General features: G+C 34.4%; 2 protein-coding genes and 1 non-coding gene across 3 annotated transcripts; 2 read left to right on the top strand and 1 right to left on the bottom strand.

Annotated features, from left to right (window-relative positions):
* The first annotated feature begins 3,877 nt into the window (after positions 1–3,877).
* Positions 3,878–7,731, top strand: LOC132279931 (uncharacterized protein At2g34160-like). The gene is made up of 5 exons (XM_059782001.1): positions 3,878–4,223; positions 4,476–4,524; positions 6,806–6,868; positions 6,983–7,047; positions 7,435–7,731. Exons 1-5 carry the CDS (start codon positions 4,107–4,109, stop codon positions 7,546–7,548), a joined length of 408 nt encoding a protein of 135 aa, XP_059637984.1. The 5' UTR covers positions 3,878–4,106; the 3' UTR covers positions 7,549–7,731.
* Positions 5,959–6,103, top strand: LOC132280665 (small nucleolar RNA snoR135). Its single transcript, XR_009471669.1, has one exon. It is a non-coding gene; the product is annotated as a small nucleolar RNA snoR135 (small nucleolar RNA).
* Positions 7,732–8,658: 927 nt separating the features above from the next.
* LOC132279930 (ribosome biogenesis regulatory protein homolog) lies at positions 8,659–16,443 on the bottom strand. Its single transcript, XM_059782000.1, has 8 exons — positions 16,285–16,443; positions 15,264–15,414; positions 11,491–11,542; positions 11,216–11,344; positions 10,869–10,986; positions 9,326–9,509; positions 9,123–9,236; positions 8,659–9,005 (listed from the first exon to the last, which is right to left on the bottom strand). Exons 1-8 carry the CDS (start codon positions 16,371–16,373, stop codon positions 8,859–8,861), a joined length of 984 nt encoding a protein of 327 aa, XP_059637983.1. The 5' UTR covers positions 16,374–16,443; the 3' UTR covers positions 8,659–8,858.
* Between the last annotated feature and the right edge of the window lie 617 nt (positions 16,444–17,060).

Raw genomic sequence — 17,060 nt, 5'->3', positions numbered from 1 at the left:
TTTGATCATATATATATATTCTTAAAATTTGATTATATTGAATCACATTTATAACAAGATTTTGTGTCCACTAGAAAGAAAGAAGGAAAAAAATTGTCCTTTTCATTTGGATGGATAGAAATTTCAAATATGGATTATGTTTTGACTTTCATAATTAAATATTTTATTTGACCGGAACATTATTATTGTGATTTCTATATAAATATATACTCTCACTCATAATGAGTTTATCTTTTTTGAGTCACGACATTCTTGTTGCAGTGAGATTACTTGGCCCAAATATTTTTGAATCAAGAACTGTGTCTCACTCTGACACTAATAACGATAAATGATAAAGTATTTATGATGTAATTAAAAATTTAAACTATTAAATAGTGGTAACACCAAATTCATACAATACTCGCTCACGGAGCAACATGGGAAGAGTAGAGAATCTAGGTTGGTGGGCTTATTTTTTTTCACTTTTCTCATTTATATACAATGGGAAAATGAAAATTGTTGATGCAGCCTCAAACTTGAAAAGTCCAATGTGAAAATGCTGCTGGTAATTTTAATCACAGTGACTGTGTGATAATGTGTGTTGCGAATCAATGTAGCAAACCTTTTCCCCTCCCCAATCATTGTGTAGTGATATTCATTTTGTTGACAAATGGGAAACTTTGTTTACGTGTAGAGAGAGAAGCAAGGTTAGAATAGGGTTGAAGACGTGGCAGAGCGTTTGAAATTGTCAAAGGAGTGCGATGGGATCACGGGATTGTCGGTAGCGTACATTTTGCAGCTTTTGCTGGTGTGAACAATAAATAAATGGTAATATTCACATTATCGAATACGTAATGAGCGTTACGAAAGTGTACAATAAAATAATGTTGTTTGGATGATGCACTAGAAAGTTCGGACATTTTGGTGATGAGGTGTACACTTATTATATGTTAGAGTTTGTTTGGGGTTAATTTTATGCCACCTCATGCTCATGCTTTTGGATTAGTCAAAGTCATGAAGCACCAATCAAAAGAAGGCACATTGCTTTTCCTAATTATAAAGTGGAATTTTGTTACTTTCTTTGACCGCTCCACTAATCCTCTTAGACAAGCAATTTCTTCAAATGCATTAGAAAAAAAAAATTAAATTTTAAATATAAATTATAGAGATATAAATTCGTTGAACAAGATACCTCATGTATTCTAAACGAACAAGATACCTCATCATATTGTTGTTCATGGTGGTCTCAAGTGCATGACTAAAAAAGATGGATTGCTTTGAATGAATCTGTTGGAATCGTTGATTATGCAGAATTTAACAATAGACATCTTATCCCTCTTGTTATATATATAAAATATTTTATATAATTATACACTATTTATACAAAATATATTCTTTCTTTATTAATATATTACATAATATATATTATATGTTATTTAATATTAATTTTGTATATAATATATTATAATAGATCCTACAGCCCTTGATCTTATTCAAGTTTAAATAAACATGGGACAATTTATTTTATTTTTATTTTTTTTGTAAGTAGCAACTAGGCTTAACATTGAGGGACCATTGGTTTTTTTTATTTTTTGTTCCCTAAAACAACCAAAGAGACTGTGAAGGTGGGTTGGGAGACACCAGCATCATTGGTTACTGCAATGAGATATGTGTAAAGAAAATTTTCTCCCATCAGCGTGTTTTTTCTCTGTTGTTTGGTGCCCGTTCTTTCGTGGGTACCTTAGAAATTATAGGAGTGGAGATTTGGTGGTTTCTTGTGTTCTCAAACTTCGTTGAAAAAAGTTTGAAAAGTTTGAAAGGTGATTCCCGTAGGACTTTTTTCACAACGATATGCAATCACTAAAACGGCATAATTTTTTCATCCAAATTTGAAATTTGACATGATCGGAGGTGTTGGAAAACTAAGGATTAAGATGTATCTAAAAATTGGAATTTTTGGAGTTGCATAACAGTACCAGAATTCATTTGAAGTTGCTGCTCTAATTTGAGGATTTCGGTTCGAGGCACGAATGTTAAGAATATTAACTCACTCCAACTTACTCCATGGTCCACTTTTGTTGAAAGTTGAATAATTCATTTATCATCCACAATGAAAGCACGTATCATCGCATCACATCACACACAAGCATAAATGGTTATAACAATCATACACATCCATGCACACCACAATATTTTTTATATTTCACCCACTCTTGGGCTATAATTATGGAGGAAAAAGAATATACAACCAGATGTCAAAGCTCCACTCACTCATCACACCATTAAGGTACATCTTTACGCTCGATAATCACATATATTCTCTCATCTTTTTACAATTCTCACTCTTAAATCCCTTACATCTTCCCCTCTCTCGAGTCTTAACCCATCTGTACTTATAGTCTTTAACTTAATTTCTTGTTGGATAAGAATTTCATAACTTGCCTACTACTTGGAGTTACCATAACAATAGCAACTTGATGAAATCACCGTTCTGTAACTCACTACCAAAGATGAATAGGTTCCAAAAAACTAACCAGTCCATTTGGGGTCACCCATTTTTGCAACACACCCCAAGTAAACAGGTCTATGTATAATAACTTGAACATGTTCATCTTCTGCACATGAAATCAAACTACAAACTTAATAATCTCCACCTCGACTTAAATTCAATTATTAAAAATTCTTAATATTTAATTTTCAATTTTATCAAACACCACCCAACTATTTCTTGTTATGTGATTATTTTCAATAACAAGCACTTAGCCTCTTGATTATACACTATTTATACAAAACATATTCTTTTATTATAAAATATTAATATATTGCATCTTGTATATTATATGTTACTATATAATATTAATTTTGTATATAATATATTATAATAGATTCTACACTCCTTATTTTACACAAGTTTGAATAAACATGAGACAAGATAGTGCCACGCTGGTATTATCAATGTTGTAAGTAGTTTAAGGAACATTGGTTATTTATTTATTTATTTTTATTTTTTACCCCTGAAACAATCAAAGAGACTACAAGGGAGCGTTAGAGAGATCACAAGACAGAAGCATCATTGGTTCCTGCATACAAAATGGAAAACTTCATAAAGAAAATATCTCCCCCATCAGTGTGTGTATATATATATAATTTTTTTTATAGACACTTGCATGAATGTCTGTCTCTCTCTACAATTGTTCTTAACGACAAACTTCGTATACTTGCGAGAACTATAAATGTTATACGAGTGAAAGATTTGGTAGTCTCTTCTGTTCTCAAATCCCATTAAAAGAAGCTTGAAATATGATTATCGTGAGTCTTTTTCTAGAACAACGTACAGTAATGACCATAACTCCTTGTCCGAAATCGAAATTTGACTTAGTCGGAGACATTGAAAAGCTAACAAATGTTTGCCGAAACTATAATTTTTGGAGTAGCAAAACATTACCAAAATTCTTTTGAAGTTACTGCTCCAATTTATGGTTTTCGGTTCAAGGCACGTAAGTGTAATTTATAATACACAAAGGTAAATTATATCCTCTCTTTTTTCCCTCTAGTGAAAGGATTTATTTATCTTTTGGTTTCTGCTCAAATAGAAAGAAAGTTGAAACTTGACATAGAGTGGGTACCTCAATTTGCTATTTGTCCTTGTTATATTCTTATAAAGATATCGCATTGTGACAAAATTGTTAACAATTAAAACAAATTTTGTCATTCAAAATAGAAAGAAAGTTGAAACTTAACATAGTTTGTGGTTCGTGCGAAGGTTTTGGACAAAGGGTCGTGTGTTATGAGACGTTGATGTGGTACTCCTCCTCGATATCACTCCCTACCAAAAGTTGGATAACAAAACCCTAATTGAGGGGTAAAAAAGGAAAAACTAGTGTATGCCATCTAACAAGCTAGCAAAAAACTCGAGCGTCCCATCTACTATTAACAGAGATGAAGCTTTTTTGTCTCTTCCCTTCTCATAAATAATCTGATAATACATTAACAGTCTATTCTGGGCCTCGGCGTTTCTCTCTGCATTTGTTATATATATATAGTAGTATATAATAGAGACATAGGTTTAGGTTTAGGGTTAGGGTTAGGGTTTGGTTTGTTTGAGCTCGAATCTTTTACACTCAGCAATGGAAGTGATTACAGAGGGAATAAACAACATAAACATCACCGATCAGCACACAAAGAATCGTATCCAGGTCTCCAACACCAAGAAGCCCTTGTTTTTCTATGTCAATCTTGCCAAGGTTTTTCCTGATCTCTCAATATACACTCTGTAGTATATATACGGATGTAGATGTACACATGCACAGACATTATTTGGCTTTAACTTCTCTGTCTCTGAATTCTGGTATTGAATATGGATCCAATTAAGTGAAGTTAGTGGAGAATATATGTAACTTTGTTTATTTATTTATTTTTTCTGTTCACTATCAAGATCTGGCCTTTTTTTCCTGATAAATCCTTGTGCTCTGTTGTTGTGGAAATTTTAAATCCAGAGGTATATGCAGCAGCACAACGAGGTGGAGCTTTCTGCACTAGGCATGGGTATGGTCTCTCATACCTGCAATGGATATATATTACACATGTATCTAATTTAGTTATGTTATTTTTTGGTGGGTTTTGATGATTTTATCCATAATGTCTTTGCCTTTATTTTCTTTTCTTTTTTTCGGTTATAGTTTGATGGTCTTCTTTGCCCTTCATTCTTCAATTGTAATACCATCAAGTTTTTTCATGGGAGATGAGTAGATAATTCTTTATTGTCAAGTGTGCTGTAATGCAGTGCGGTTCTTAAGAGTGCGTTACGATGCTTGCTTAAAATTGATTGTCTGGCTCCATGGCTCTAGCATGGGGTACTGCTATATCCGGTTTGTAACTTTTTGTATATCTGTGTAAAGTGTAAACCATTGTTTGACTATATCACTCATTTATGTTTCCGGGTATGCCTTGGCGAGAGATTATGGAAAAAGGGCAATATTGTTTGTGCAAATAAGTTAACTAATTGATTTTGGAACATATGTTAGTTGTTCAAGCCATTACACCCTGTTATTCATATCTTCCCTTCAATTTCACTGCTTTTAAGGGTCTTGTGGGAGCTATGAATTGATATGCTAAAATTTCGAAGATTCCTCCACCAACTTCACCCAACCACCCCACACACCCCAACACCCCCCCCCCCCCCCCCCCCCCCCCCCCCCCCCCCCCCCCAAAACACACGCACACACCCACCCACCCACCAAATCAAGTGTTGATTCTTTCATTTCCTAGTACTGAAAAAACTGGTTTTAGATTCTTCTTTCCTCTTCGGTGAAATGTGCTTTGGTGTAGATGGTTTCATAACGGATGGGGGTCGATCGAGAAAGTATTGCCCATCCTTAATTCTTCTTACATTAATGTCATGAGAAGAAAACAAGACAATGGAAGAATCTTAGATTTTTTTTTTGCATAAATGGAGGCTTCATTCAGAGAATTTAGATGCTACATGTGTTCTGTAATGGCTTTATACCTACCTTGGTCTATGTTAATTCAGCAAATTTTTTTATGTAATTTATTTATTTTTTCCTGATCTTATGTGCTTGTGCACTTTGACACTCGTTTTCAATTTACCTGCTACCTCTTTCATAAAATTGATTGAAGGTACTACAGAATTGATTTCACATTTATTTAACTGTTTTGGTTACGTTTTGAAGGTTGACTTGATTCTCTTCTGTGAATATACTTTTGAAGTTCTAATCTGCAATTCCTTGTATGCAAGATTATGTTCTCTCTTACAAACATTAGGTGTTTGAAAAGAAAAAGGAAAACATTCTCTTTATTATTTGGAACATCATCCTTTTTTTTTCATAGGAAAAGAAAAACTTTGAATGTCATCCTTGCCTTACCTATAGTTCAAAGTGTTACGGCCTTTATATGAACATCTGTGTGTGTGTGTTGAGTATGTGTGATTGTGTGTCTAATGTGTTAAAGCTACTGTTCAACAAAGCAGGGATTGTGTGTATCGGCATTGTGCTACGATAGGTGCACTCTGTCCGAAAGAGTTCCCCGCGACATTGATCTGGGGAAGATGGGCAGTTGTGTTTCATTCCTTCTATTGAAACTTTTAACAATCATCTTCTCCACATTTCTCTCTTATATTCTGTCCTTGTTAAAAAAAATTGTCGTCCAAAGTATTTTAGGTTTTTTACAGCAATGAATTAGAGAATATTCTAATATTACATGCTTGTCCAATTTGAGCATCTTGCATTGACTCTGCATAGTTGTTGAAGTTCTTGGGATACAGTCAAAACTTATTGGTCTTCGGTACTATGCTCAAAGCAAGCTTTCCATAGAATGGTTTTCAGCATTTAAACAATGAAGGGTTGATCATGTTTATCAAATTTAATTTAGATTGATGTTAACTAAAAAAAAGTATGTTTCTCAATCTTAAATATTTAGCTTCTAAGTGCCGATTCTAGTAATTTTGATTTGGCTACATGACTTTTTGCTGCTGTGATTGTAAGGCTTACTTGTTTAAGTACTTTCACTACCCCTGTGGATCCCTTAAATGTCCTCTAATTTTTTGTTTTCCTCTTTCATTGATAAATACAACATGTGCAGCTGTGTTTCTGATGTAAAATCATATAATTTTTTGCAACTGGGTTAATTTGCATTTAACTTTTAAAACAACAAATCGAATATTACTTCTGTTTTTGGTTGTGTAATCATATTTCCTTTGTTAGCTAGTTCTTTGTATCATGAACAACGGAACCCAAAAAAAAAAAAGTAGTCTTAATGCTTCTTTATGCTTTTCCTAGTGTTTGATGTGTTCATTTTATTATATCTGCAGCTATTGCCACGGTTGTCACCATTGCAGAAATTTTGAAAAATAATGGATTTGCTGTTGAGAGGAGTAAGATTCTTGATCTTATATGTTTTATATATGAAAATAATTTTATTAATTTTTCATATTGTAAGCAAATTGTTGATTCTTGGTTCATTGAGTTTTAATGGTTACGATATGCAGAGATCATGACTTCTACTGTCGATGTGAAGGATGATTCGAGAGGACGGCCCATCCAAAAAGCCAAGGTGAGTTTAGGATGTTTCTATTATTTGTTAGCTATGCTATGGTTCATATGCAAACTCATGGAAAGTAAGACTGTGCAACCTTTCAAATGGTGTCTTTTGGCACTAGCTCTTAGACTCACACTCGTATTATCACTTGTCAGCTTGGCTGCCCAAGCTTTTACCACTTCAGAAAGTAATAAGATAAATTGGTTCATTTATTTGGTTTTTCTTATATAATTTCATTTTCCGCCTTTTCAATTTCTTTTTGTTTAGTTACCCACAAGGTCGGTTATCTTCTTGCATGCTTCATGTATAGAAAAATGCTATTCAGTCATTCTTGTAGTAAGTTCTACTTCCAATCTCACCACCTTGAGAAGTTGGTTATAACCCGTTTGTCTCGTTTTTCAGATTGAGATATTGCTTGGAAAGACTGAAAACTTTGATGAGCTGATGGCAGCTGCTGCTGAGGAGAGGGAGAGGGAGAGGGAGAGGGGCCTTGGAGATGGTGAAGAGCAGAGTTAAAAGAGGGCTTTTATAACTACTAGTAGTAGTTTGTTGGTCTTACCTCCTAGTACTAGTGGAACACTAAAATCAGTTAATTTCTTTAATTGTAGACATTTACGGTGCTGTGGACCAGAATGAGTTTTGTAGCTGTGAAGATACTTGTTAGTTATTCAATATTCAATTTTGTTATTTGATTTTTAATTTCTTGTATTAGTTTTGGCTTCTTGTTAAAGCCATGCATCAAGAGTTGAAAATCCCATGTTTTAACCTTCATTGTGCTCGGTAGATTGACATCAAGAGACTTTCATGAAAAACTTGGTGGACTTGGATCGAAGGTTACTTTCTCATTTTCCAGTTCCTTTCTCATTTTCCAGTTCCTTTCGGTTAGGGTTGGCTATTCAAGTTGTTCCTAACTCCTTTCCTTTATGCTATTGTTCTTGTGGTTGGTGGGGTATACGTTAAAGAATTCTCCCAATATTCCACTCAACCTCGCATTGTTCTTGTACTCTTAAGCTAAAATCTTGCACTCAACCTCGCATTGTTCTCGTACTCGTTCTCGTACTCTTGAGCTAAAAAAATTTCTTGTACCCTTAAGCCAATAACTCTCTTGTTCCTCTTGGGGTTGCTTCTCGATATTGACAATGGTCCCAATGCGTTATCAACATCGAATAATGATCCCAATCCATTCAACAGTAAAATTGTTCTTTCGCAGCAGCTTGTAGGAAAAAATAGCAATTTATTGATGAGAAAGAATCACAGACGTTTTCGATGGGCAGAGTTTTTCACGTTTTCACAGGTTGATGACTTGAATCTCGATTGAGAAAAATGGGTGCACAAATAAAGAAGTAAAATAAATCATAGTTCCCACAATTTTTTTAAAAATAAATAAACCAGAATTGAAAAAAGGGCAATATATCATTAAAAGCCTTGAAAATTGATATAATACTTCGGCTTATAAGACTTGTTCATTTCTCGCATGTACTACTTGAAATTGCAGCCGCTGCTTATCCAAATAAATAGTTTGGACAAAATAATTAGTGGCAGACTGGCAGCATACCCGACTACAATTAGGTTGGAGGTGAATCAATTTTCAGGAACTCATTTAAAAGATATCTGTAAACACCTCAATGCAAATAAATCAGAATTTTGTTCCAAATGGATCTCACATTGTTTCACGCTACATCAAGAAAGAGTGGCTCATAAAATTAAAGCTCACAATAAGCTTTATGCCCACAAAAATATGTAGAAATATCATCATCCTAATTAATTGATAAACTTGGTACCTAATACAAAACTTTAGGATACAACATAGTTAGAAAGACAGGATTTTATTTTGACTTCCCTTTATTTGAAGATCCTTTCTTCGATGTTTTGTTATAAGGCTTCTTCTGTGTTTTCAACTTGCTTGAGGTTGAAGACTTCCCTGGTTGATTCTTTCTTCTCTTCTCCTTCTTCACATTATACATGTTAACAGCCTATTCCACGAAGGATAGAAAATTTACTCGATAAGCAAAGGTTTCAGTTGTCTCTAGAAGCTAAAAGCTTATATTTTCAACTACCAAAATATGTATACTTAAATGTTTCAGGAATACCTTCTCAACATTGAGTATCTCATGGGAATTCTTGGAGATTAACTTGTTCAGAATTTTATCAGTTTGCTGCTTCTCTAGTGAGCCCATTCCCGACCCTTCCGCGACTGGAAGAAACTGAATGCAACAAAGGAAGAAAACGTATTCCATAAGTAATTGCAATGAAGTATAAGCATGGTCAGAGACTTGAGGATCAGTGTTCAAACCTTGCGAAACTTCTTTTCATGTTTTGGTGGCTTTTCTCCTGGTAACTTCTTGTCAAATTTCCCACCACTAGCTGTTGCAGTTGCTGCCATTCCAGCTACATTTTGTAGTTCTTCTTTACTTACTTTCCTAGGTGCTGCTTGAGTTCCTGTTATGGGTAAGGCTCTGGCAGCAAGTTGAACGTGGCTGCAGACAAAACTTAAAGTTACAATGCAGGTAGATAAAAGATGCCTTTATTGCAAGCTCGTAATACACATTCCACCAACCACCCACACATGTATTAAGGAGATGAAATCTGCTAATATCTCAATAAATACAACAGAAAGTCCAAGAACAAGAGTGGATATTGGGTACGCCGGGCAATACCACGTCATAGGTAATGCCCACCCAATGAAAATTCAGCATATTAGCATCTTGTCAACATTTTTATAAGTTGGCGGGACCAATTTCATTGGATGCTGTATTTTCATTGGGTGGGCCTACCAATTACGTGGTATGCCTGGCGCACGCAATATCTACTCCAAGAACAGGATCCTTTAAGCTAGAACACTGAAACAAGACTAACGAACACTGAGTCTATCCAACTGAGGAGCGCCTTCACTATCCTGGATCATTCGTTCAACCAAAGGACCCTTATTCATAACCTCTCTCTCATTCTTCAAAGCATGACTAGATCACATAAAAAATCTTATCCATCAGCACTGTGTTAAAAGGGACTAAAAAAGGAAAAACTATTAAGCAAAGGAAGAAATTGGTTCATCTATTAATGGTTAAATTACTTGGTAGTGTTGGATCTTTATCGTTCTCACTCTCCCTCTTTTTCTTTCTTTTTATTTTTCAGACAGCAGAGTTGACAAAAATTACCAGATTAGCTTTGGAAGAATTCCATAGTCCACTTTTATTGCAAGCTCATAATACACATTCCACAATTGTCCTTTAAAAGCACTCTCACATTCCACAATTATCCCAAAATGTACCCATAAACTTCAAATTTGAGAGGTAATTGGGTAATTTCTTTCATTCTAAAAATCAAGTGGACCACAAGAGTACAAAAGTGGAGTGCTAGTATTATATCCCAATACCAATTGTAATAATCTATAACTATAAACTTTAGATGATCAAATCATAATTTACATAAAAGTCACAAATGTTTAGAGACTTTACGTATTTTGAAGATACGTATCAACAAAGCTTGATCTGGTGGTCTATATCAATTGTGTGCCTTCACTAGTACAAATATGATAATTTCCCAAATAAAATCCTCAAGTAATCAATGCCTAAGGGGCTATCTGGGAATTCAGCAAAGAAAAAAGGCACCACTAAAGTTATACTCTGGAATTGCAAAGTTTTCAATGTAACCATAAACAATAACTGCACTGCAGTACCAACGAGGGTCTGAATAGAGGAACTATGACGGAATTTTACGTAATGAAAAGTGATCACTATCAATGAACAGCCAACTTTGATGGTTATGACATATATAAGGAAAACAATGACAATTTTTTTTCTGTTCTAAGCATCCCAGATAAATGTAAAGGGTAAAACCTTGGCAAGGCACCAACTTTCTCAGCTTGTTTCAAATTCTGCAATCGATTCTTCTCTTGTTTTTCAACTCGCTGCTTCTTCTCGGATCGTCTCTTAGCAAAAGGATCCTCTCCTGGCACTGGAAAAAGTAACAACCAAGAATTTTTTTTAACAAATTGGTATAAAACGTCAGTTTGTTGATCCTGGAAGATACACTTGGTCTCGTATATGGATAGAAGTTTATCATCAAAATTCATACAATAGTGTATAACTTTGATATATTGACTTTTTAACATATTCGATGTAAAGGAAATTATGGCAACAAATAATTAGTGAAAATAGCAAGAATGACACAATCAATTATTTACCATCAGTCATCTTCGCCTCGATGATGGGTATATCTTTGTCATCATTTACACGATCATAGCCATGGCGGCGCTTCCAAGCATCAGTTTGTTCATCAAACACAAGCTTGTCTTTTTTGCGGTTTAGTATACCTGGAAATGATCGAAGGAATATAGCCAGCTAAGAATAATGGTCTCAATGCCTTTGATTAGGCCTATCTAGATTTTGACAAGAAAACCTCTTTCATAGTCAAATATTTGATGGTCCATATAGGCATCCAAAATTATTATAAACTAACCTTTCTTTTTGGCGAACACTTCCCATTTTGTTGGAGGTTTACGCTTTGGCAGCTGAAATGAACAAAATGAATCTGAGATACGCAATCAATTATTACTGCTAGCTGAACCCAAGTTGTTGACAAAATGCTTTATTAGGTTGAGTTGAGAATCAATTATTAATGCTAAACATGAAAATATATATATATATTAAGCAACAAACAAATTTGACCAAAACAGAGTAGTATAATTAGATCTAGTTATTAGACAGCTGTAAAAATCATAGGGTTGCCCAGTAAACTATTAGGAATTTCTTCTTCATCCTTTTCTTTTATTGTGTCATTAAATACCAAGAGCTTGGTACCTCACTATCATGCACTGATAATGAAAAACAGTAATGTACTAAACATGAGTCAGAATCAAGGACTAGACATGGATTCTTGTGGGTCAACAAGAAGCGAATATATTACACATAATGAAGAAGGAATTCCAAGGTGGAAGCTGAGGCCGACTCATGAAACAAAGAGAGAACGGCTCCAATGACGGGCTTTTCCACTAAGAACACCATCTCTTTATCCACATCTTACTTTACCAACTTTGCTTCAAACATCATTTCGAGACATGCTTGAAGGTCCCCAAGTAATTGAAATGTGTCTTTTGTATACCATCTGCAACGGTCTACCATATTTTCATAACATTACAAAAAAGCCTTAATTCATTGCAAACATAGGAGTGGATCACATAAAGACTCCATGAAATGGAGTCATTCAACCTCTTCGCCATCATTTACAGTACCCATTCCATTTCAAAGAATTTATTTCTAGAGGGTGAATAAGAACCTTTACATACTACGCAACGTGGGAAAAATGATTATAGTTATAATTCCAATGCATCCTTCAAATACATGACCTATAAATCTTGTACTTGTAAGATATCTTTTGACATATCAAATAACTTCAGGGATGGACAACTTACAACCTATGTTTAGATATACAGAGCATCACTTTGCAATTACCTAACTTTTCAACACCATCACGCTAATCAATTCACAAATTTATGGCAGCTTCCTTGATAATAGAAAATTTATTTCTCACCAACTGTAAACTTCACCTTATAAGTTTTTAACAATTCCATGACACAATTAACTTCTGTAGGCCCATCATTCATTACATTTTAGAATATCTGTTTTCGAATACCTTGAGGAAAGATCAAAACCATAGATGCACGCAGCTTAACAACTGTGATGTCCTTGCATTAGAATATCTGTAACCATAATTTAATTGGGCTCTATACATTATGATGCAAGATATTTGTTTGAACTTGGAAGCAAGATGTATATAGGGGAATACTGGGAGAACAAACTTTCTGCGGAGTCATTGTAGAATATAACAGTTTGTTCTTCAACCCCATGCCGCAGTATAGTTATGTTCTAAAAGATGAATTGAAGACATCTTTTTTCTTCAATTAAAATATGTGGGGAGGACCATCATGTTTCCTCTTAAAGCTAACTAACTAAATCAAAACCAAACCACCCAGGCCTGTGGCCTGGTGGTATCTCTTCTCCTTTCAAAGTGAAAGGTAGAGGGTTCGAGTCTCCCCAAGAGCATTGTGGGAGTTCTTTGCCAAAGAGGGTAAAAAAAAAAAAAAAGAAAACCTAAATCCAAACAAAACTTGGGCTGAAGCTTCCCCAGGAATAGTTATGATAAGAGAACTATTTGGATATAAACTCAATCTTCTTCCCCAAACCTTATATGCTCAAAGCCTCCTTAAAAGTTGTTCGGCAAATGGAAAAAATTATTTATACGAATAAAAAAACCATCATCTGCAGATAGCAGAAGCAATAATCAAGGACACCTTCAACAAATACAAATTAGGGCCATTGGAACATAAATTTAACCTCAAATCTCAAGCGCGAGGGAAAAGAGAGAGCTCTAAAAACTCGTAGTTACCAATAACTTTATATGATGTAAGAATTGCACAATTTTATATAAGGTAGGCCCTTTTATCAGGTAGCACATCTTTCGAAGAACCTTATGAGGAATCCCACTCTATTTTATAGCATAGCCGTTGCAGATGAAACTCTGTAGATGTTCTTTTGACTTTTACTTTACGAGAAATGTCATCCCAAATGACTAGGATCTCACGAACTAAAACTACATTGACTGTTATTACCCCACATGAAGAAAGGCATTCTGATAAGAAGTAAGATGATAACTACTTATCGTAAAAAAAATAAAAAAAAATAAAAAGAAAAAGGAAGATGATAGCTGAGGAAAGGCTACTCCTACACGATTAGTCAATGTGCCCGCAAAAATTTCGTAAAAACATTACAGAAGTTAATTGGCCTAAAGTCGGGTATAAATTATGAAAGCTCATTTATGGAACATAAATTTAACCTAAAAACTCAAGCGGGAGGGAAAAGAAATAACTCTAAAAACTCGTATTTACAAATACCTATATATGATGTATGAATTGCACAATTTCCTATAAGGTAGGCCCTTTTATCAGGTAGCACAGCTTTCAAAGAACCTTATCAGGAATCCTACTAAATTTAATAGCATGGCAGTTGCAGATGAAACTCTGTAGACGTTCTTTTGACTTTTACCTTACAACAAACATCATCCCAAATGACTATAATCTCACGAACTAAAACTGCATCGACTGTTATTACCCCACATGAAGAAAGGCATTCTGATAAGAAGGGATATGATAACTACTTATTGGGGTGGGGTGGGGGAGAAAAAAATAAAACAGAAAGGCTATTACTACACGATTAGTCGATGTCCCTGCAAAATTTTTGTAAAAACATTACAGAGGTTGATTGACCTAAAGTCAGGTATAAATTATGAAAGCTCATTTATGGAATAAGGTAAATATAAGTGTGGTTGATTGGTTTAGAGGAAATCTCCCATGTAAATACACACACACACACACACACACACAAAAGACTTGACATCTCCACTAACTATTATATATATTTTTGATTGTTGTGCATCAAATTCTAACATCTAACACTTCTCTCCCCAAAGAATCAAACTTCACGGTAATAGATCAATCAAATAGCTCTTTTGATTAGCCATAGAAATGAAGCAGTTTGTAACTGTTAGATACTTCACCTAGAAAGGTTCATCCTTTTGTCCTTTATTGAATCTATTCATCAAAAGGAAACATCTTTTTGTGCTTCCATCAAGATGTGCTATGCCTATACAAGGGAAGCATTACAGAACTATAAATCAAATAATAGCCATCATTTGACTATGGTTGAAATATGGGCAGATTCTGTAATTTACTCCACTATACTTACCTTCATCAACTGATATTAGATATAAACTTATCCTCAAAGAGGCCTATCTTACATTAGACATTGAACCACTATATATGTACTACACCACATATCAGTTTGTATGTCTATTATGACAGACATCAAAAGATAACCCTCCTGAATTTTACCTTGTGGCATGATAGTACAACAAACTATGACGGTGCAAGAATGCTAAAACAAATAGCAGGGAAATCCTGACAAATTGACCTGGTAAGAAATGAATCTTATGGTGTTTGGAACATATACAATTGCCATCCAGAATAGGAATACCAAAAAAGAACACGGCAACGAAACTTCAAATATGAAGAAAATGGTTCTAAGTTCGAAAAGCAAAAGTCATAAAGTCATCCTCCTTCCATATTGTACTAAAAAAATGTTAGCAAAATCAATTGTGTAAAAAATATAGCAAGAACAAAGTTATGAAGCAATGTGAACACAAAGAAAACACTAATATAAATGAAGGTAAAGAATTACAGGCTTCTCTCTGGGCAATCTTGTTGTTGATGGAGGCAACTTGACAATGGGGCCACCTGGATCTTCAGTTGAAGGTAGGTTGAAAACAGCGTCTGCAATTGCTTGAACTAACTTAGTGCCCTCTTGTAGGCATTCTCTCACTAGCTCCTCCCTAATTATTCAAGGAAAACAATATACACAATAAGCTAATCTTGAACCCATACATGTGACATACCATGTTTTCCCATTAATCAAATAGTTCACAAGAAAAGAAACAAAATCCCAGTGCATTATCTTCCTAGAACCAACCCCATTTCTATTATTCCCCTTTTTTGTATTTTGAAGGAAAAACAAAACAAAAAAATAAAAATAAAATTTAATGTTCATATAAAATGATTGTTTCTCTGAACACTTCTAGATTACATTTATTTGTAGACAAACCTTGAAACGTATTTTCCGTACTTAATTTCTTTACTTCCAGAAAATGAAAAGCAATTGTGAATAAATGCAATCAGACCTTAACCAATGCACCTATAATGTGAAACTACTTGTTGGTTTCTATTATGATTCTTCCGATAAATAAATAATGAGGCAGTTTTGGATGTTTCAACATAGAGGTTAGTTTCAAAATATATTTTAGTGTTCATAATTACAGATGATTGATAATTGATTACAGTGGAGTGGAGAGCAATTCAATTTCACCTTCAAATGTTCCACATGCACAGAGACACACATTAAAAATAAATAAACCTTGGCATCAAAACTCAAGATATCTAGAAACGCGGAAATTAATCCCTGTTTAGTCTCTTATAAAAAAAATAGACATTCTCATTGTTTAAGATCGAACCAAAAAGAACAATTTATATATAATATATTCTTCAAGTCGCTTAATTTAACAATTTGGGTCACTTAAGTAATAAACTGAAGACGACCCAAAGCGTTGAGTTAAGACTTTTATATTATTTTTCCTTCTTCTCTACGATTTTGTCAGAAACTAAACAGATTGAAATGAAGAAGCAAAAAAACAAAAGAAATCCCTAACCTGGAAGAGGGAATAGATGGGAAGTTGTGATGGGGGTCGAAGGCCATGAGATTGCCGAGGTCGATCTGGCACTGTTGTTGAGCCATCATGTCTTTCTCTCTCTACCCGCTTCTGCGCAGCTCAATCGTTACCAACGAAAGCAACGAGGGTTTATAGGTTTTAGGTTTTTATATATATACATATAATACACTGTAAATATTTGATTTGTTACTATTTAATTTAGGTTTTATTTAATTTAATTAGAGTTTATGGACAGTCAAAAGTTTATGATAAATAAGATACTGTACATAGGCCCAAATTGTAGGCCCAATAGGAAACCCATTACATGCAAAGGACAGATAGTCATTAGACTCATTACACGGCAAAGCCCAAATTCGTAAGGTAAGGCCCATGTTTTAACCAATCGAAAGAATTTTCAACTGGCGAATCAAAACAGGGTCAAGACGGGAAGTTTTTGGTTTGGTAGGGTACAGAAGATTAAAGTTCACGTGGACTTTGTCTAAATATTGCACGAACATATTGGGGTTAAGCTGCGCATATCACGTTATTGGTAAGTCATTCAATTCAAAAAAAAAAAAACACAAAACATCGCATGAGAGGTAAGTCATTCAATTCAAAAAAAAAAAAACACAAAACATCGCATGAGAGTCGTGTTTATATTTGAGTGACTCCAATTTTTTATCAACTTACAATTTTGGCAAAGGCATTGGCTCCAATAATTTTCCTCTCCAAGCATCTCTAAAACTTTACCCAACGAAAAAAAAAAAAGTCACGTC

This window comes from Cornus florida, unplaced genomic scaffold, assembly GCF_030987335.1.
Source record: "Cornus florida cultivar Cherokee Brave unplaced genomic scaffold, ASM3098733v1 CherokeeBrave_3.0.0_Hap2_Chr10, whole genome shotgun sequence".
NCBI classification, from domain to species: Eukaryota; Viridiplantae; Streptophyta; class Magnoliopsida; order Cornales; family Cornaceae; genus Cornus; species Cornus florida.
This window is presented reverse-complemented; position numbering and strand designations above follow the sequence as displayed.